This window comes from Paramisgurnus dabryanus, chromosome 18, assembly GCF_030506205.2.
Source record: "Paramisgurnus dabryanus chromosome 18, PD_genome_1.1, whole genome shotgun sequence".
NCBI lineage: Eukaryota > Metazoa > Chordata > Actinopteri > Cypriniformes > Cobitidae > Paramisgurnus > Paramisgurnus dabryanus.
In genome coordinates, this window is record NC_133354.1 from 23,811,534 (window position 1) to 23,832,727 (window position 21,194).

Sequence of the window (21,194 nt, forward strand, 5' to 3'; positions counted from 1 at the left end):
GCACACCGACGTGAAATCTGTAGGAGGACAGACAATGACAGAACTTTCCTTGGACAGCCGCATAACCAGCATCATCGGCGCAATCTCTGAAAACGCGCTCCCGGCGGAATGGATGATTTGCCAAGTCTTCCAATAATGCAAGATAAGCCACTGTTTTAAGCATTTGACGGAGCTTTCTTACATAGGGTTAGACACTTATTTCATTAATTAACTTCAATACTGTTTTGCAGTTACTTTATTAACAGTAATCATTTTTAACACCTGGGGGTGGATAATAAATAGACAAAGTGTTCTTTTAACACTGGGGATGGACGGTCCTGTGTAGTATCGCTATTCTACCACTAGATGCTCTGCGTACGCATACTCCGAGGTGTGCGTATATTTACACACATTTCTACGTATAAGTACAATTTGATAAATTCCACACTTTGCGTAAAACTGTTCCTACGCACACTTTACGCACACTTCTGTTCGTACGCACGCTTGATAAATGAGGCCCCTGGTATTTAAATCCGTCTCTTTTGTCCACTTTCGACCGCTTCTGTCCTGAATACTGTGAGGGGACGGTCTGTGAGACGGTGGGCGAGTCTATCTGCTGTCATTCAAATGCGAGCGGGAGTAATTATGAGTTTATATGGACGCAAACTAATATTATGTCGGAGTCCACTGCTTGTTTAGCAAGTATACATCATGCTGCACAGTGTTTTGTACGTTTATATGTTAGAGCTTTCTCTGAATTTTCAGCGCAATTGATGAAATAGGATCACGCAACTTTCACGCTTTCAAAACGAAACTACGGAGAACACCCGTTGTAGTTTTATCAATGAGAGGCTAAAAATAGCGTTGTTCACCGTATGTTCACACCAGAAGTCAAAAAAGACGTAAAACTTGTGTTTAATACCTCAGGATTAGATAAATGGGCGGAGACAAGGCGGTCGCATGTGGCTGTTCGAACACATTCAACCACATTGCGTTCCGCAACTCCAAAAGCGATCCGATCGAAAGTGGTTTCGACTACATTTGGATGTGGTTGAAAGTGGTCAAAAGTGGACGCGTTCAAAACGTTTTGAACACCGTTTACACCTGGCATTAACGTTGTCCACTTGTGATGCGATCGACGAAAACGCATGTTAATGCCAAGTGTAAACAGCCCCTATGTTTGAGCGGTGTGTAAGGGGTTAATGCCTCTTGTGTTGTCCAAAGAGGCAGAGTTTACAACAAACTGGAAAACTAGTCCCTTGTTTTTTTGTTAAATTATATGACTAAAGCTGTTACCTGTAAATTTAAATCATGTTTTTTATTAAGTACTCGGTATCGTACTCGTATTCCAAAAAAGTGGTATCGGTGCATTCCTATACAGTATGCTACAGTTTACTATAGTAAGTACTGAAGAACTGCAGTAATTTGGAACTGCATAAAATTTTTTTTACACATTTTGTTCTGTTATTGACTGTTAATCCGTACTCTGATAATAAACATTACTGAAACTCAACCTTTCAATGTTGCTTAGCTTTGGACGAAGCTGCAAAAAGGTTCAAAGAGCTGCAGGCTGAGAAAGAACTACGACAGCTGCAGGAGGACCGACGAAACGACAAGAAACCTCCGCCGTACAGACACGTTAAGGTAACTGGCACAAGAGTCATTTAATGCCAGCAATACGTAATCCCAGGGGGAATGTTTTAACTAAGTCCATCCCACAGGTGAACAAACCAATCGGCAAGGTGCAGATCATCTCGGCGGACCTTTCGGAGATCCCGCGATGCAACTGCAAAGCCACGGACGAGAACCCTTGCGGCATTGACTCAGAGTGCATCAACCGCATGCTGCTGTACGAGTGTCACCCTCAGGTGTGTCCCGCAGGTGAACGCTGCTTAAACCAATGCTTCATCAAACGTCAGTGCTGCCAGGTGGAGATCTTCAGGACGCTGTCTCGGGGCTGGGGACTGCGCTGTGTGCATGACATCAAAAAGGTAAATGTTTCCTGAATAGGGAGCTTACTAAGTTTTGGACAATACTTCAATGTTGGTTAAAAATAACAATCTGATGAAAAAATATATATAGACTATGTGTTATAATACTTGGTTAAAGGGGGATTTTGTCAATGAATACGTCGGAGAGGTCATAGACGAAGAGGAATGCCGTGCCCGTATTAAGCACGCTCAGGAGACCAACATAGGCAATTTCTACATGCTTACACTGGACAAGGTGAGATTTTAACACTACAGCTATACTTCCTAAGTTTCTTAATGCAGGACCACAGCTTTGTGGCCTGTTTAATTCTGCTAGGATCGAATTATTGATGCCGGGCCCAAGGGAAACGAAGCCCGTTTCATGAACCACAGTTGCCAGCCAAACTGCGAGACCCAAAAATGGACGGTAAATGGAGACACGCGTGTTGGGCTGTTTGCGCTTACAGATATACCTGCTGGTAATCCATTTACATTTAACACATCCTGTTACGAGCTTGCATTTTAATCAGTGAAACATTGATGTTTTGATATTTGTCTTTATAGGCACAGAGTTAACATTCAACTATAACCTTGAGTGTCTGGGGGACGGCAGGACGGTGTGTAAATGCGGTGCTTCTAATTGCAGTGGATTCTTGGGAGTGAGACCAAAAGTAAGGAGAGTAGCTTTATTAAAGGGGGGGTTCAATGGTATTTCAAGCATTCTGACTTATTAACACAGTTATAGAGTTGTTTCCTCATGCTAAACGTAGGCAAAGTGTCAAAAAAGCAGTTGGACATGTTACAGAGTATTTCTGTGCCGAATGCACTTCGCCAGGGTTCGTACAAGTTTCGGAAAGTTTTTTTCGATTACAGGTCCAACTGACGTTTCAGGGGTTTTCTATACGTATCACTTCTTTATATGGGCACTTCCCTCGGAAAACCCCGCCCACCCGTCAATCAGCGGGAGACGCTATAACATACAAACATTCACATCACGCAACTCAGCTTTGTTTAATTTCAAAACTCAACAATGGCACGAAAGATGAAGTGTGTTTTTGGATGTAAGGAGAAGAAATCCAGCCTTATGAAAAAAATGGATATAGTTTATTATCTGGGTTAGCAGCGGAGTTTTGCGTGTGTGTTTGATGCAGTGCATTTTCCCAACCGGGTCATGACGAGTTGCACGCGGTAAGTAAGACTTCTGTCTTATGTTGGAAATAGGCGCGTGTATATTATATAAATGACACGAACATGTAGTGATTCATAAGTTAAACAGTGTTGTATAGTGTTGCATGACTCGTACTCGCTCCTCCCGTGTTATAACTCCTCCTTCTTCATTGTTTCGTACGTTATCGGAAAGATTCGGTAAAGCTAATCTTTCTTTAATAAATCTGATTAAACTAAAGACTCTTCGGAGATATAAAGGATGTCATACTACTCCATAGGTACTCCAGATTAATATCAGAAATGCAGAAACAGCGTGTGTTACGTGAGCTTTAAATGTGTGTGTTGTACATTTACACATTTGGCGGACACGTTTATCCAAAGGGACTCCCAGTATGTACATAGTTTTTGTAAGCTTTCTGGGGATTGACCCCATGACCTTTGCATTCCTAATGCAACGCTCTACCAGTTGAGCTACAGGAATATAAGTATTAAAGGATTAGTCCATTTTCTTAAAAGAAAATGTCGGCGCCGCGTTAGTGCCGTTGCTCGCGGCAGAAGTTGAACATTTCTCAACTTTTCAAGCGGCAACATGTGCGTCAGCCAATCAGATCGCCTTATGCAAATAACCTAGGCAGAGTCAGCCAATTACGTTTATGGTAGAACGGAGCATGTGTAGCGGCCACTGTGATTGGCTGTTGGCCACGCTTCAGACAAGCCTTCCGTTAAGCGTTAACGCTGACGCCCCTTGTGAATGCGGCGTAAGAGCGGCGGAGAAATTAAAGCGTGCAGCCACGTATATGTCCAATGTTTGTTAGTATTTCAATTGACATGTCTCATATGCCATTTTGCATTTTCGATGGGTTGCACAAGTATTAATAACTTTCAAACGAGTAACTTATTATAGCATTTGAAGACACTTCAACCCGAAAAACACGATGGTTACACTCAAGTCTCTTATTTCACTACAGGCTACACTTAGTGTTTTTAAAGGAGCTTTATTTTACTTTTGTATTTAACAAAGTTGCTCATGTAAGTCGTTCATCATTTGCATAAAGTTGAACTTTTCTCAGCTTTGTCACGTAGCTGGACACGGTCACTTTACTGTCATTCTTGTCCAATAAAAAGTTAAAAGATCACGATGCTCTGACGTTGCTGGTGGTGTGCACCGAGATTAAAGCTGCAATCTGTCCTCTTTATCGCCATCTCCGTTCAAAACATAAAATTGCATTTATTTGCAAAGTAATTTTCTGAACATGCATTGTGCTCCCCCCAGTCTGCGCGGATAATGTCCGTGATCACCATATCCATTCCTGTTCTTTAATTTGATTATAGGAGTCATAGTTTATTGCATCCATAGTTTTTTGTAATCTTTCAATAATAATTCAGCGATTCTTTCTACTTTGATAAGTGATTGAAGACGTCATCTCTCTATCTGTCAGAACAACCCTCCATCAGACGATAAGGGTCGCAAACTAAAGAAGAAATCCCAGATGAAACGCAAATCCCAGCAGGAAGTGATCAAGGAGCGTGAGGACGAGTGTTTCAGCTGTGGAGATGGAGGACAGCTCGTGTCCTGTAAGAGGCCGGGTTGCCCAAAGGTTTACCATGCAGACTGCCTTAATCTCACCAAGAGACCCGCCGGTCAGTCCTCGAGTCGTCTCAGCCACAGGTTCATACGCTGAACATCCGGTCTACAACGAATAACTTCTGATCTTGTACGTAATTATTTTTCAGGCCGTTGGGAGTGTCCGTGGCATCAGTGTGACTTGTGCGGTCAGGAGGCAGCCTCCTTCTGCGAGATGTGTCCCAGCTCCTACTGCGCAGAACATCGGGACGGCATGCTGTTCATATCCAAGCTGGACGGGCGCTTGTCTTGCAGCGAGCACGACCCCTGCGGCCCCGAGCCCCTGGAGCCCGGCGAGATCCGGGAATACACCCGGGAAAACATCCCCACATACCCCGTAAACGTCATCAGAGCGACAAACACCGAATCAACACCCCCGAACACTACAGCTGTCCCTCGGTCTCCACCACAGGACCTCTGTGGCCCCTCTAGTAGTCCGGTGGAAATCTCTTTAAATTGCGCATATTCACCCATTTCTTCTTATGGTGACGGCGAAGATCTGATGGAGTTAGAAGATGGTGAGGGCGAGAAGAAAATCAGTCAAGATAATTCAGAACAATTAAAGATGAAAGATTGATTGGTGGATAGAGTAAATAATATTAGTTGCCTTGTTTTGAAGGGAAGAGCACTTTAATCGACGTCTGCAAAGAAATTCTCTTTCGCTCAGATTTCGGTGAAACCACGACTACGTTTGGAAAGAAAAACATTTTCATATACGATCACACTACCGTATATGATTAAATGGCACTGACTTCATCAGCAGTTACATCATCACAGGGAATTATGAGATTGTGTCCATTTCTGTACACTACACAGACTGTACACTGACAGTGTACGCCACTAAACATCCAAAACAAAAACTAAGAGAATGAAAATACAGTATTGACGTTCTTGAAGGATAGTTATGTATTTTTCCTTTACATTTCATTTCACATAAAAAAAAGGCATTTTTGTAGAAATGGTGTTAGACAGAAATAAGTATCTTTACCAAAATATGTTTCTTCGGTACGTTTGCTCTGTGAGTAAATGTTACTGAAAAAGTTCAAGGTAAATTTAGCTTTTTAGAAGTTCGGCTTCTTTAAAGTCCGTGTAGAGTCCGATATTTAATTAAAACAAGCAGTATTATCTGCTCTCAAACGCTGTCGGCGCTGAGATCACACCTACTCGCGGGAAAGCTGCCGTCTCTTTTAACTTTCAAATACCGTCTGCTACCATGAACAATATAATCTAGATCAGATAATCCTCGAGTACCCCCTCCCAGAAAGTTTTAAATTGTCTCTTTATTTAAAACACCTGATTTAATTCATCAGCCTCCTCCGGAATGTAAGCTGATGAGTTAAATGATGTGTGTTAAATAAAGAGACATCTAAAACATTCTCGGAGGGCCACAATTGGGAAACACTGACCTAGATGGAGGCTCACGATTGTTTTAGGGGCGGGGCCATGCCTGGTGACTCCAGTGCATCATCAAGCCACTGTTGTTTTAGCCCCGCCCAAATAATCCAGAAATGTGGAAAAACTGTTTAACGGTGTAACTCCACAATTTAGTACTACATAGTTCACAATCTTTGCAACGTGTTTCAGTAATAAATTACTGAAAGAAACATTTATAAAGTGCTTCGAAACAATTCTCTAAAAATGACTTTACATGGACTTTAAAAGTGCAGTAGGTTGTTAATTGATGGTAGTTGATGAAGAATAACCACACTTTAAAAAAAATTAAGAGTAAACATTGGACAGATATAGCAGTTGGGTTATAAATAACCATATGCTGGGTTGCTTTTACCCAACATTTTATACTGTGCACTATATTTATCCATCAGCATTTCTGATATATTATATATTATTACATTTGTGACCCTGCTGTGAAATCCAGACTAAACTCATAATCTAAATCATTGATTTCACATTCATTTCAATCTTTGACTTGAACTTATTCAGTCAATATTAAAGATATCAAGGTTTTATTTTTACATCAACTTTACATTAGGTAGGATGATTTTATGTAGAAAACAGTAAATCACATTCAAAAATGACTTTATAGGTGGGAGTCACATGTTACGGTGCCAGCTATGTTAAATGACTCTATTTGATAATGCACTTTTTAAAATTATCCAAACTTCATCTTCTAACAAATGTGAAGACAAATTTAAGTTTATTTCTCATGTATTTTAGAGAATTTTAAAAGTGTCTTTAAATTATTTTTTTGCCAAATTGGCTCAAAATCCCTGAAGATTTATGACAGATATAAGATAAATGTTCTTCTGTTTTGGTTTTCCATGTCTGCAAAGTTTGTGCAGCATCATGCTAAACTCTTTTCTGGTTGCACTTAGTTCTGCTGAATTAATTATAGGGGGAAGTGTCAAATTTTGCACCAAATGAAGTTCCCATGCATTACCATCATTGTCTAAACAAGATAAAATCGTTGTCCTGCCCCAAAACCATGCACTGGACAAGCCAAAATGTGACAGTAGCCTACATCGTTAAATAAGATTTGTTGTTTCAACTTAAAAAAAAATGAGTTAACTGAAGTTGAATTAACTTACAATTTTGCAACACGAACACTTAACTTTTTAAAGGGATAGTTTACCCAAAACTGAAAATTATGTCATTTTCTCACTCTGCAGTCCTTCCAGAAAAACATGGAGTTTTTTTGTGATTGTTGCGGGCAAAAATCTTTGATCTTGCGACACGTTTTCTTAAAAAATGCCATGGAATATCCAGCCTATTTATGCAATGAAATTACGGGAAGTGTTTGCAGCTTTTTCAGCTTCTCATTGATATTCACGTCGCATAATTACGTCACTTCATAATGTTCCCATGGCAACAGGGGACATGGCTGCGCTTGTGTGAAGTAAATGCAAACTTTTTCAACTTTCTGCTAAGATATAAGTGACTTTTTACGAAAAAATGCGACAACCATTAAATCATGCAAGCCCCGCATATTTTGCGTGCAGAAAATCTGCAATTTATGTGGCGAAAGTACGGCGTATTCAACTTTGCCTAATTATGCATTGAATCGCATAATCACGTTTTTCTGGAGGGACTGACTCTTATCTTGTTACAAACGTGTATACATTTTTTTGTTCTGATAAACACGAAGGAAGATATTTTGAGGAATGTTTGTAACCTAAACCCCCTTTTATTTTCATAGTATTTTTTGTCCTACAATGGAAGTGAAGTGAATGGTGCTCATGATCGGTTTGATTACAAACATTCCTCAAAATATCTTCTTTATTGTTCATCAGAATAAAGAAATGTATACAGGTTTGTAACAACATGAGAGTGGGTAAATGATAAGAGAATTATCCCTTTAAGTTGAAACAACAAAACTTTTTTACAGTGTACCCAAACAAAATGATAGAGAAGTTAAAAAAGCATTTGAAGTTTTTAGGAGTTAAGGCTACAGTATAAACTTGTATTTGTTTTTGCACCACAGATCATTTATTCATTTCAAGTATCTTAAGGTTTTGTGAATCAATTGGTCAGATGAGCAAAGAGAAAAAACATCACGTGGTTGTTCTATACAGTTGTATATATTTTTATACCTTAAAAATATCTAGAAGAAAGTGACTGAGAATCAAGTTAAGCGAATATGACCATTTTCTTATGCGGTGAAATCTTGAATGATGTTCGAGAATGTGAATTAAGTCATATTATTATTGGCAACAATACAAAGTCCTTTATAGTCATTTGTTTAAGATGAGTTATGTGACAAATGATTTGGGCTTGTTGTGTGTTATACTCCTGAATTCGGTCTGCTGGTGTTTCAAACCTTCGATTTGAGTCTTCTGAATACTGAGCACCATTTCAGCCGGTTTACTGTACCCATGTATATTATTGCACTTAACGGTGTAAACTCTGCTCTGAGAGTTATACTTCATTATATTTGAGAAAATCATGCAAAAGGGAAACATATCTGCTGCCTGGTTGAAGACTATAGTTGTGCTGTAGTGCTTTGTACAGAATAAACAGCATTACAAAATCATTTTGGTATTACTGATATTATTTTACCACCAGTCTGCACTTAACTGGTTCTTTGTTTTGCTTTTGTTTAAGATGCACATTTGTCAAATGGAAGCAGAACTTATCCTCACATTTAAATAACAGAAATGTGCAGATCATAAAAAATAGTTGCTGTATTAAAATGTCACAGTCCTTCAAAGTGTTTTTTTATGCAAATGATATACATTTTATTTATTTTGATTCTAGGTTGCAGACCTTACAGATCATTCAAGGGTTAACTGATGTCTTTGTTAAATGCAATCCATTCCTCTGATGCTTTAGATATCTTTGCTAATCTGATCAGAAAGTGCAACCAAGAGTAGATAAATGAATTTGATTTGAGAACATTAAAACATTCAAGTTTAAAAACATACGTTTAAATTCACATTAAAGGGATAGTTCACCCAAAACTGAAAATTCTGTCATCATTTTCTCACTCTTGTGTTGTAACAAACCTGTATAAATTTCTTTGTTTTGATGAACACAAAGGAAGATATTTTGAGGAATGTTTGAAACCAAACCGATCATAAGCCCCATTCACTTGCATGGTAGGAAAAGGAATACTATGAAAGTGAATGGGGCTCACAATCAGTTTGGTTACAAACTCAATATATCTAACTGTGTGTTCATCAAAACAAAGAAAATTATGCAGGTTTGTAACAGTATGAGAGTGAGAAAATGATGACAGAATTTTCATTTTTGGGTTAACTATCCCTTTAACTTTGTCAAATGAACTTACTATTTTAAATCTTGATTATTGAGTTGCTTTAACTTGAAAAGTTGAATTTGTTAACTTATTTTGAGTTGATGTAAAACATAACTTTTTTACAATAGTGAGTTGAAGTGACTTAAACTTAAGTTGTTACAACCCTGTATTCAATTCAAGTGAAGATATTTTAAAAAAATTAACCAAACAGATCTGGAGCACCATTCACGTCCACATTATTATTTTTTCCTCCTATGGAAGTCAATGGTGCCCCAGATCGGCTTAGTTGTCAACATTTTGGTGTTTAGCATAACAGAAAAGTGTATACAGGTTACAACATGAGGGCAGGGCTCAACATAAAGGACTGCCCGGTGGCCCGGGGCAAGCGTGAGAGACTTTCAAGCCAGCAAAAAGTATTGTCACTTGCCCGATCGGACCAGTGCTTCACCCTCAGTCACTAAAACATATTTTCATCAATGTATATTATTTCACATCTTGGAAGCAGACATTTACTTGGGTAAAACACAACGAAAGAAACAATGCAATATTTTGCACAATTTGCTGTCAGTTTACGGTTAAAGCAGAAAAGTTGGGAGCTTTTTTTCGTTGGATGATGTCTGTTGCATAATAAATTAAAAGTCAAATATAATTAAATTATGTATACAATTATATTTGACTTTTAATTTATTATTTTTAAATATGTGACACTGACATTTTTTTATTGGGGCCAGTAAAAATTTTGGCAGGGCAAGTGAAAACCTGAACCACTGGCCCGACTGGGCCAGTATAAAAAACTTTTTGCGTTGAGCCCTGGAGGGTGAGTAAATGGTGACAGAATTTTCCTTTTGGGGTAAATGATCTTATTAAAACAGCAAATAATATATTTTTACAGTGCATTAACCATTTTTACTTTACTTGGTTAGATATTTTAGAACGCCCAAAGTAACTGCTGTGCTTCTTTTTGTTTTACATTTATAACATATCTACAAATGTTTCCCTGCAACTAGTTTCCCATAGATATTACCAAAAATATCAACACACAAAAGTTATTGACACTCAAAACTTATTGTACATTGTGTGAAGGCTGATGTAAAAATGGTGGTTGTGTCCTGTAAGAAGGTCCGATTAAAATGGTCAGGATGAAGCAGTTGACAAATTTTCAGGAGGAGAGTAACATGTTTAGCTACAGGCATTGTTAAAAAGAATTATGAACTATCCCTTGAATACAGGCGAAATATAAACTGCTTTATATACAAAGATCTTCACGTTCACATCTGACAAATTAGTGTCTCTGTGTACAACATCCTATCCAGTCAAATTAAATAATAATAATAATAATAATAATTAAACATTGTAAACATTAACATCACATTCATCAAACGCTGCATATCAGTTTGCTTTAGAATCGCAGCAAGACAAAGACATATACTACTAATATTAGACATTACACACAAAACTTTGGGCTCTATTAAGGATGAAAAGCATATCTGGTGATAGGTGCGTCCGACAGGCAGCGTTTATGCAGACGATTCACAAAATGCAATACAGTAATACTTCAAAAAGTCCCACATTAAGATATTTTTGAGTGTTCTTAACAGGAGTGTCTTTTTTCCTTTTAGCCTTTTCAAGGGACGACAGCTTTTCCTGGTTGTGTGAGCTTTCAACAGTTCTTAGTGGCAACCATCTTTTACTAAGATCCATGAAAACTACAAGTTAAGCTCCAGCTTAGTGTGGATATATATGTCAGAACTGTTTATACTTTATCCTGTAAACATCACGATCCTCAAAAGACATGTAAAATGGAAACCTTGATAAAATGATTAAAGGTGCAAAGCATAGGCCTTTAGATTTGGCAATGACAAAGGCATCTTTCCCTAAAGCTTATTCTTTCTTCTACCATCTTTTGTTTTGGGTAAAATGGATTGCCATGCATTTCAGTCAACATTCTCAAAGGTGTTCTTGACAAAGAAGTGTGTTTATCGCTTGAACACAGAAATAGAAAGGAAAAAGCATGTCATATATGAATCGTCTTCATATGGCATGATTCCAACCTAATGCACAGCAAAAATGAGAAACACAATCAGGCTGGACACTCCAGTTGATAATTTAAGGAATATAAAAGATGATTCCAGTCGTTCCAAAATAGACAATATGATACAGCAGTTTTTTTCCGGCGGTGGGTCAGTTATGGCAGCAGTTGGCAAAATAAGAGTCCTTCTTTTTCCCAAGGTCCACTCCCTTCTCCTCTGTGGAGACAATATAACCACAATTATTTGATCAATTGTATTTTGATATTTTGGAAATATTCCAAGTTGGAAACTTAAAGGAAAACACCACAGTTGTTCAATATTTTACTGTGTTCTTACCTCAATTTAGACAAATTAATACATACCTATCGTTTTTTCAATGCGTGCACTAAATCTTTGTACAGCGCGTTGTGAATGTGTTAGCATTTAGCCTACCCCCATTCATTCCTTAGGATCCAAACAGGGATGAATTTAGAAGCCACCAAACACTTCCGTGTTTTCCCTATTTAAAGACTGTTACATGCGTAGTTACACAAGTAAGTATGGTGGCACAAAATAAAACGTTTAAGCGATTTTTTAAGCGGAACTGCAAAATAAGTGCTCTTCCGCCATACAATATAGTTCTCATTTCTTATTCTCCTAAAAAAAAAAAATCGGCACGTTTTATTTTGTGTCTCAATACTTACTCGTGTAACTACTCATATAACAATCTTTAAATATGGAAAACATGGAAGTGTTTAGTGGCTTCTAAATTCATCCCTGTTTGGATCCTAAGGAATGAATGGGGCTAGGCTAAATGCTAACACATTCACAACACGATGTACAAAGATTAAGTGCACGCATTGAAAAAAGATAGGGATGTTATAATTTGTCTAAGTTAAGGTAAGAACATAGTAAAATATTGAAAAAGGGCATGGTGTTTTTCATTAAGGAATAAAAGGGAAAATAATTAGTACATTTTGGGTAATTTATTTAAACTGTATCACATACAAACATTATCTTTGCTCGACTCTTTTTCATCCGTGTTTGACAATTCCCATATATTCCCATGTAATTTCCATGGACAGTTTTCAAAATTCCCAGAATTTCACATTTCATATTTTTAGTTTCTAGCCCTTTGTAAATCCTAATCTTTGGAAGTTTCGAAACTTATGCAGAAGTTGGACAGAGAGAGAATGAGATTAAAGTAATAGTTCACTCAAAAATGACATTTTTTTCATCATTTACTTTTGTTACATACCCGTATATAAATATTTCATGTTCCAATTAACATCAAGGAAGACATAAACTAAACTGAAAAAATATACGGTAGAAGTCAATGGACCTGTGATTGGTTTGGTTACAAACATTCCTTAAAATATCTTCCTTCGTGTTCATCAGAACAAAGAAATGTATACAGGTTTGTAACAACATGAGTGCGAGTAAATGATGACAGAATTTTCATTTATGAAATTTTTAGTGAACTATACATTTAATATTGGATGCCAGGCAGTGTACGTCTATAATATCTCTGGGGAACAGCAGTGCTCAATACAGCACAAGAGAAAAATCAGTTGATGTCTCATTCTGTACACAGCAAATATTACCCAAGCACATTTCTGTCTATACTGTCTATAAGGTGACCACCTGGCAAAGGCTCTGTTGCAGGACAGCATTTGTGGGACACGAGCGAGAATAGGCTAGTATTAGTATGCTATGTTTTTTTGCAGTGATGTCAATCCTACTTCAGATCCTGAATACACTTTAAAAAAATGTTAATAAAGGTGCTGTATAATTTGGCACAGCTTCTATACAACAGGGTTCCCACACCTTAGTTAACTTCAAATTCAATGACCTTTCAAGGACCTTCCAGGTCCAATATCCTCAAATTCAAGTACTAAATATGGGAACATTTCAAGTGAGAGCAAGGTTACATCGTGTTACCTTTTAAGATACATTGTTAAAGTTTCCTTTCGAGGGAACTAGCGCTGCGTCACTGCTGTGACACTTTGGGGACGCCTCCAGGGGTAAGTGCGTCTGAATGTGTATATCAAATTCAACCAATGGTGAGGCTTAACGACAAAGACAGGGTGACGCGGGAGACAGGAAGTATATCGCTATCTGAAATATTGCCAAAGATGGCGTTACAGGGACACAGGAAGTATGGCAAGGGAGACGCAGCGTCTCGTTCCCTTCTCTGGTAACAACAGTTACATACGAGACGTTTTCATGTGTCAAACACAACTATGCAAAAAAGCATTTTGGTATGAATCAACATTCGGATGCAGAAGATATAAGCATTTAAAGCCAAAATTTTAGCATGTGTGCTTAAAAAGTCTAGAATTTTTATAATATAATCCTACACTACACACAGGGAATAATATGGATTTTTTCCCAGAAAACTTCTTGCATAAAATAGCTTAAAGCACTTTCAATGATCTGTATCTATGCATGTATTTTTCAAAAACTTCCCAGGGCCTTTAATTTTTTTAACCCAAATTTACTAACTTTCAAGGATTTCAAGGACCAGTGGGAACGCTGATACAAACTCTTTTTAACAGCACTGACCTATTTGATCTGAATATAACAAATAAAGGGAAAAATAATGTAATTAGTAATAAACTTGGGGGGGGACCTTACGCATCATATTTCTTTTATGGGCACTTCCCCCAAAAAAGCACACCCATACATCAATTAGTGGAAGAGCGAGAACCGAGGACGCTAGAAGTAATAGGCATCACTTTACACGACAGCTTTGTTTTTATATCAAAACTCAACAATGGCATGAAAGAAGAAGTCTGTTTTGGATGTAAGGAGATGTACGCCAGGATTATGGAAATAATGGATATAGTTTGTTTATCCGGGAAAGCAGTGGAGTTTTCCGTGCGTGTTAAACGCTGGACTTCGCTGAAAAGTCCCAAACGAATCATGAGTTGCATGCGGTAAGACTTCTGTGTTATGTTGGAAAATCACTCCTCTCATGGCACGTCTTTTATAAATCTGATAAAACTTCAGAGATATGAAGAATGTAATACTACTCTATGGGCGGTTTCCCGGACAGGGATTAGACTAGTCCTAGACTAAAATAAATGTAAGAGCTGTCCAAACTGAAAACATCTTGCACTAACATATCTTAAAATTCATAAGTGGCCTTTGTTTTGCCTCAAAATGCACATGGGTAATGTTTTTAGTAAGGCCCGTTTGTTAAAACATGTATATATATATGGCCTAGTTCTGACTTAAGCTAATCTCTTTTTGGGAAACCACCCCTTTATGTGCATTTTCTTAACATGAGATAAGCAGAATCAGCGTGCGTTATGGGACAAATGATTAAAAGACAAAGATTAAATGCGTTCTTACTAGATCTTGCATTTATATTTTTTTACCTGATCTGGCATCTTTGAGTATGGCATTTTCATTCATTATGTGTCTGTAGAACTCCTAAAATGCGTACTTTCCCACAAAGTTCACATTTTATGAGGTCTACAGTTGCACGCTTCCTTGTCTCGGTTTAGACACCCTAACCGTGTGTACTGTACTCATATACAACGTGTTGCAGACACATAGCATAAAGTGGGAAACCACAGGGACGGAGTTCTGAATATGTCCTAATCCACCAATTGCGCAATGGGTGTCATTTTCAAAATACCCACCTTGCATAAACTCCAAAGCACAGTTACTGAAGTCCTCGGCAACCTTCTGAAACACCTCATCTGTTAAAAAAAAATACAAACGATATGAGAAGTGAAACTTGATACCTAACTGTGAGTCACGCGCGAGTAGTGCTCAATAGAGCAGATACGGTGAATATCACTTACCAACATTCTTTCCTGTTTTGCTTGAGGTCTCAAAATGTTGTGCACCTATTTCTGCAAATAAACGCTTTTGATTATTTTACTTTATTGCTAACTTTTTAACATTTCATAAGAAATATGAAAATGACAAATGGACACATTTGTGCTTACCATCTACAAAGTCTTGTACATCATGATAGTCCACTTGTCGTGTACTTCGGTCGGCCTCAATGACGTCACTTTTGGTACCGCACAAATATATCTTGCAGTGCTGAAAGAGATGATGATTGGTAAATGAAACTTGATTGTTAGGCACCACGTGAAGTGTCGCATGCAACCCATTAAGTTGTGAGTTATTTCACGAAACAACATTAGCATCAACTACCTTATTGCTTTTTTAATTGATGTTAAAGGGGACATATCATGAAAATCTTTTTCCATTGTTAAGCGTTTAAACATGTGTATTGATATTAAGCACTGTCCGAAAATAGTCAAAATATAACCCCTTGGTTACTTTCAATAGCAGGGGACTATTTTCGGGCAGTGCGTAATATCATTCCGCCTGCTGCAGCCATGTTACATCAGCCAAGTACTTGATTATTACGCCAGAATGAGAGTATAGTTCCTAACCATATCTGCCTAGAAAATTGCAACTTTTAATTTTCTGTCGGTCTTAGTACAAGATGTAACTACAGAAGAGTCAAGTTTTAAATAAGAAAAATATCAAAACTCTTTGGTTAATTTTTTGCGCGATGCTAATGGTCTAATCCGATTCAATGGATTATGCTAAGCTATGCTAAAAGTGGTACCGCCAGACCCGGAGATCAGCTGAATGGATTTAAAAACAGTGAGAATCAAATGTTTAACTCTAGGGGAGCTGGAAAATGAACATGTTTTCAAAAAAAGTGGAGTGTCCCTTTAAACATCATTCCAGTTAACGACTAACATGACAATGCATGTCACGTAATGAATTAACATGGAGAGTGTAGTATGACTAAGTTCATAAATACCATCCATATTCATACTATATAGTACCTACTGTTTTAACAGTCATAGCTACTTCCTCTAATTCAGTACCTACTGTCACAGTATGAGATTTTGGGTGTGACTTTAAGGGGGACATTTCACAAGACTTTTTCAAGATGTATAATACATCTTTGGTGTCCCCATGGTGTCCCTTAGTATGTATGTGAAGTTTTAGCTCAAAATACCACACAGATGATTTATTATAGTAAGTTAAAATTGTCACTTGTAGGTGTGAGCAAGAATGTGTTGTTTTTGGGTGTGTCCTTTAAAATGCAAATGAGCTGATCTCTGCACTTAATGGCAGTGCAGTGGTTGGATAGTGCAGATTAAAGGTAGATATTATCCCCTTATGACATCACAAGGGGAGCAAAATTTCAATGACCAATTTTTTCACATGCTTGCAGAGAATGGTTTACCCAAACTAAGTTTTCACATTTTCTAGGTTGATAATACCACCCAATATGGGACCCAATTATAGCACTTAAACATGGAAAAAGTCAGATGTTCAGGATATGTCCCCTTTAAGTTTAGCTGCAGTTGGCACAAAATTATTTTTGTAACGATTTGATTTGCATCAAAATCCTCAATTTTGATAATAACAAAACATACTTTACCTCTTCACAGCTCTGTAACTCCTTTACCCAAAACCTGGCCCTTTCAAAACTGCTGCTGTCAGTCAAGTCTAAAATAGCACATTTCAAAAGACAGAGAAAGTTGAGACATAATTTCTTTTAAGCAAGCACACAAACTGCTTGTACAGCATATGAGCCATTTACTTGCTAGACTATAGATTTCTTAAGGAAGTTCAGCAACATTCATATGGACGAGTGATATACCATAACAGACGAGAGCAGCGCGGGCTCCTCTGTAGTAGATTCTGCTCATGGCCTCGTAACGCTCAGATCCAGCAGTGTCCTGAGATTAGGAGCAGCAAAGTTTCATTTCAGTGACATAATCTTACTCAGTCAATATTAAAGGTATCAAGGTTATATTTTAACACAATGTTCTTTACATTATGTAGGACGATTTTATATAGAAAACGGTAAATCTCAAAAATGTCTTAAAGCGATACTCCAGCCAATTATCAAATTACTCCATGATTTACTCACACTCAAGCAATCTGACATACATATGCACATCATCTTTCCGAAGAGCACATTTGGAGTTATTTTAGTAATGTCCTTGCTTTTCCAAGCTTTATAATAGGAGAAAACTAGGATCAGGGAACAACTTGTGACTTTGAAGCCCAAAAAAAATCAATGCAATTTTGTAAGAAAAATATCCATATTCTAAACTTTTCTTAACGTAGGCTGCGTCCGAAACAGCATACTGTACAGTACGTACTGTACAACGAGATGAAGTCGTTGTCATCACGTCATGTCATACCAGCATGAAAACAGCTGCATCGCCGATGACGCCTCCTCGTCTTCGTTGGATAACTCCTCTCCTGGGGAATCATGGGATAGTGAAATATCCGTCGTATGCACACTTCAAAATGTAACCGGAAGTAGTAGGTCATCCAGGTACTTTTCGCATACTGTTTTTGGAATACTATGCATTCTGACATATTACACGCCTCGCCTACTGCTTTCGGTTACTATATAGTATGGAAGTAGGCAATTTTGGACGCAGCACAAGGCTGTGTCTCAATCACCTCCCTTGTTCAGTAGTCTGGGTACTGACCAGGGAGTCTGCCATGTTAAGGGCTGTCTCGATCACAAAATCCTTCCAGTGCACTGGAACGTTTGTTCCCTAAAAATTCCCACAATGCAACGCAAAAACCAGTGAGCATTGATGGTTCCCTTACCGGAAGCTCTCCAACCGAAAATCACGCGAGCCAATCAATAAATGTAATAAAATGTGATCGAATGTTTATAAAGACAAACGTTTGTTTTAGTTTTAATATAAACACCACTAGACAGAAAGGGATCACAATCTACTTTATATTTAAAATTAATATTCCTCCAAATTTATGCCAAATATGTAAGGGAATAATTGTAGTGTTTTTCACAATATACTTTAACACATGTTTAAAAGTTGGTTTTGCCGGTTGTTGATGAATAACAGCTGTGAATTATCACAACACACTTAAGCAGCCACGTCACAGGAAAATAAGTGAACCCAATGTGAAGTGACCTAGGGTCCTTACCAGTGCCTGAACCTGCATACACAATATACTGATTCACACACTGTAAAAAAAAAAACTTTGCTGCCTTAACATTTTTTGTTAAATCAACAATTTACATGTCAACAAAGAGGAGTTGTCACAACTTATAAAATATAGTTGAGAAAAGTCAAGTTATAACAACTCATTTGTAGTTATAACAACTCATCTCTAGTCAAGATAAATAATAGTAGGTTGAAATTACTTGTAAATCCGAGTTGAATCAACAAAAAATTTTAAGGCAGCAAAGTATTTTTAAAGTGCACCCTCGAAAGCTGATTAAGGGGTTGTGTACACCAAAACTTTTACGCCCGTGGCCGGCGCATGTTTTCAATTGTTTCCAATGGAAGCTCGGCGTTTTTCAAATAAGCCAGCAGCGAGCGGGTTTTTTCCGCGCTGAAAACCGGCGCTCGGCGGTTTTCACGCGCTCGGCGCTGAGAGTCTAGAGTTGAAAGAGATTCAACTTTGGGAGAAAAGCTCCGCTCGTCAATGTCAGTTCTCACACGGCCGCCCAATCACAGTGGAGCAGGGGCGGGACATTACCACAGCAACCAACCGGCTCGCAGCTGAAGTATCACAGCTACCAAAGCGCTCAGCTGATGAAAGCTGGCACTCAGCTGAAAAACAGCTGGCATTCGGCGTCCTCAAGGCGTTTTCAGACGCGTTTAAAAGTTTTGGTGTACACAGCCCCTAAGACACAGCCCAAGTTGTCATCATTACCGGGAGCTAGTTAAAACAGTTTATACAGTTTGAAATGGGGATAATTTTCTTACAATATCACATCGATTAAACATAAAAATACTTTTATTAACCCATTGGAAGCGTGTGGATTACTTCTGTGAATGATGCTTTTTTGGGGTTTGAAATCAGAAGTTGTTTCCTGATCCCTATTTTCTACCATTATGAAGCTTGGAAAAGCAAGGACATTTACTTAAGGGGAAGTAAATAATGGTGTTATTTTGATATTTGGCTGGAGTATCCCTTTAAAGCTGTGTTTTCATTTTATATAGAAATGTTAGGGTTGACTTTCAGTTACAACACTTACCCATATTCCCAACGTGATCACCTTATCACCGACATTGAGGGCTTTGGCAACAAACGCAGCTCCTATAGTCTTGTTGAGACAAAAAAATAACACACATTAGGCCTAGCTGCACCGCGTCAAGTTATCAAAACTGACAGCGGTGGAGGGCAGCGGTACCTGTGGAGCCGGTTTACGTGACAAGATCAGACATTACTGCTCATACAACCGAAAGTATAACTTTAGGGAATCCTATATGTGAAAATTCTCTCATATAAATTTACACACCGTATGACCGCATGAATAATTTTAAATTAACATTAAAATGCCATCATGTTATTTCCTTATACGGGGGTTAACATGGCATCTGTGTGCCACCTTTTTGTATTTACCACACTAATCTGTATGTTTTCATAGATATGTGATGAATCGTTCACTAAAAAAATTATTTTGATTCAGATGACATATATAAAACCACTGGAGCCATTTGGATTATTTTAATGATGGATGTATGTGATTTTCGAGCTTTACAAAGCCATATATCAATTTGGGATGGCATAAGAGTGGATACATTGAGATCATTTTCATATTTAGGTGAACTATTCCTATAATTTGTGCCAAAATGACACATACATGTACTCACAAACTAATACATGTACTTACATTCTGATATGGGCCCACAAGAAAGCGGCGATGTACATATCTCTCCACCAGACTGGTTTTGCCAACACTCTCCTTGCCCAGCATGACCACTTTGGCATCCACACGCATGGCAGCCATGATTTGGGTTTGTAAAAGAAACTAAAAATAATGAAGAGATATGGGTTAATTGTGTATACATTAACTTACATACTTGTACTAAGACCTATTACGTACACATGCACATTTAGGGGCTATTACAACATTTAATGTTATAACTAAAAGTACTGACAGTGCTACTTTTATCAAATTTAACATGCTAAATAATACCCACATAGCTGGGTTTTGCTAATAAAGCAAATTTAATACAACAAAAATAAAATGGTAGACAAATAAAACACGTTACAATTGTCTATATCTTTCACTTACCTGAGCTCCTGATGTATGTTGATCAAATTAAACAGTTCAAGTTTACAGGCAGATGAGTAGTGTAAATGGGTGGCTAAGGGTCGAGTTAGCAATCCATTGACAATTCACAACAAAATCTAACGTTATCGGTAATAAAATTAAAGACGATGTATGAGTACACGCGACTACTCGCTATACGCTTTAAACTGTACAAAAATAAAATACGCAGTTGTTTGTTGGACCTTTTCCCACCCTAAACCTAATACAGAGAGAAGCTTAGCTTTCAACATTACTAAATGCGGCACTGCTAGTCATCACAAGCATTGTCTTCCCTATTATGTATAATAAAACCTCAGTATATCACCGGCCAGATGTTAATCTGTGAAAGCGGAACCGCTGTGTGTGGATTCAACTGGAAACAAATCTTGTGTGTGTATGTGCTTTCATGTTTATATAGTGGAGGATGTGACTTCAGTAAAAAACAGTTGCTGCGTCTCAAACCCTAGTTTGCTGCCTACACTAGTCGGCGGTGGAGTATTTTGCGTGGCGTCTAAGGACACCGCTGATTGGCTACTTGTATCGCCTGGCGCGTTTGTGTTCCTCGTCACTGTTGGCTGAATAAATGAACGTCGCTCTTTGATTGGTTGTTTTGGTTCGTCTATCACGTTTTCCTCAACTGGATTGG

General features: G+C 38.0%; 2 protein-coding genes across 8 annotated transcripts in view; one reads left to right on the forward strand and one right to left on the reverse strand.

Annotated features, from left to right (window-relative positions):
• Window positions 1–8,728, forward strand: part of nsd1b (nuclear receptor binding SET domain protein 1b) — a 29,289-nt gene extending 20,561 nt beyond the window's left edge. For 6 of the 7 annotated variants that reach the window (XM_065287351.2, XM_065287352.2, XM_065287350.2 and 3 more), the window contains exons 18-24: window positions 1,511–1,623; window positions 1,701–1,970; window positions 2,089–2,205; window positions 2,287–2,428; window positions 2,514–2,620; window positions 4,556–4,757; window positions 4,851–8,728. In XM_065287351.2, the coding sequence (XP_065143423.1) occupies window positions 1,511–1,623; window positions 1,701–1,970; window positions 2,089–2,205; window positions 2,287–2,428; window positions 2,514–2,620; window positions 4,556–4,757; window positions 4,851–5,317 (1,418 nt within the window). In that variant the 3' untranslated portion in view covers window positions 5,318–8,728. Of the gene's footprint in view, window positions 1–1,510; window positions 1,624–1,700; window positions 1,971–2,088; window positions 2,206–2,286; window positions 2,429–2,513; window positions 2,621–4,524; window positions 4,758–4,850 lie in introns of those variants that run through there. The other variant, XM_065287356.2, reaches the window with a different exon arrangement.
• Window positions 8,729–10,675: 1,947 nt separating this feature from the next.
• On the reverse strand, window positions 10,676–21,039 carry rab24 (RAB24, member RAS oncogene family). Its single transcript, XM_065287365.2, has 9 exons — window positions 20,531–21,039; window positions 20,126–20,263; window positions 19,487–19,555; window positions 17,114–17,192; window positions 16,892–16,959; window positions 15,423–15,522; window positions 15,276–15,326; window positions 15,111–15,170; window positions 10,676–11,697 (listed from the first exon to the last, which is right to left on the reverse strand). Exons 2-9 carry the CDS (start codon window positions 20,240–20,242, stop codon window positions 11,633–11,635), a joined length of 609 nt encoding a protein of 202 aa, XP_065143437.1. The 5' UTR covers window positions 20,243–20,263; window positions 20,531–21,039; the 3' UTR covers window positions 10,676–11,632.
• Between the last annotated feature and the right edge of the window lie 155 nt (window positions 21,040–21,194).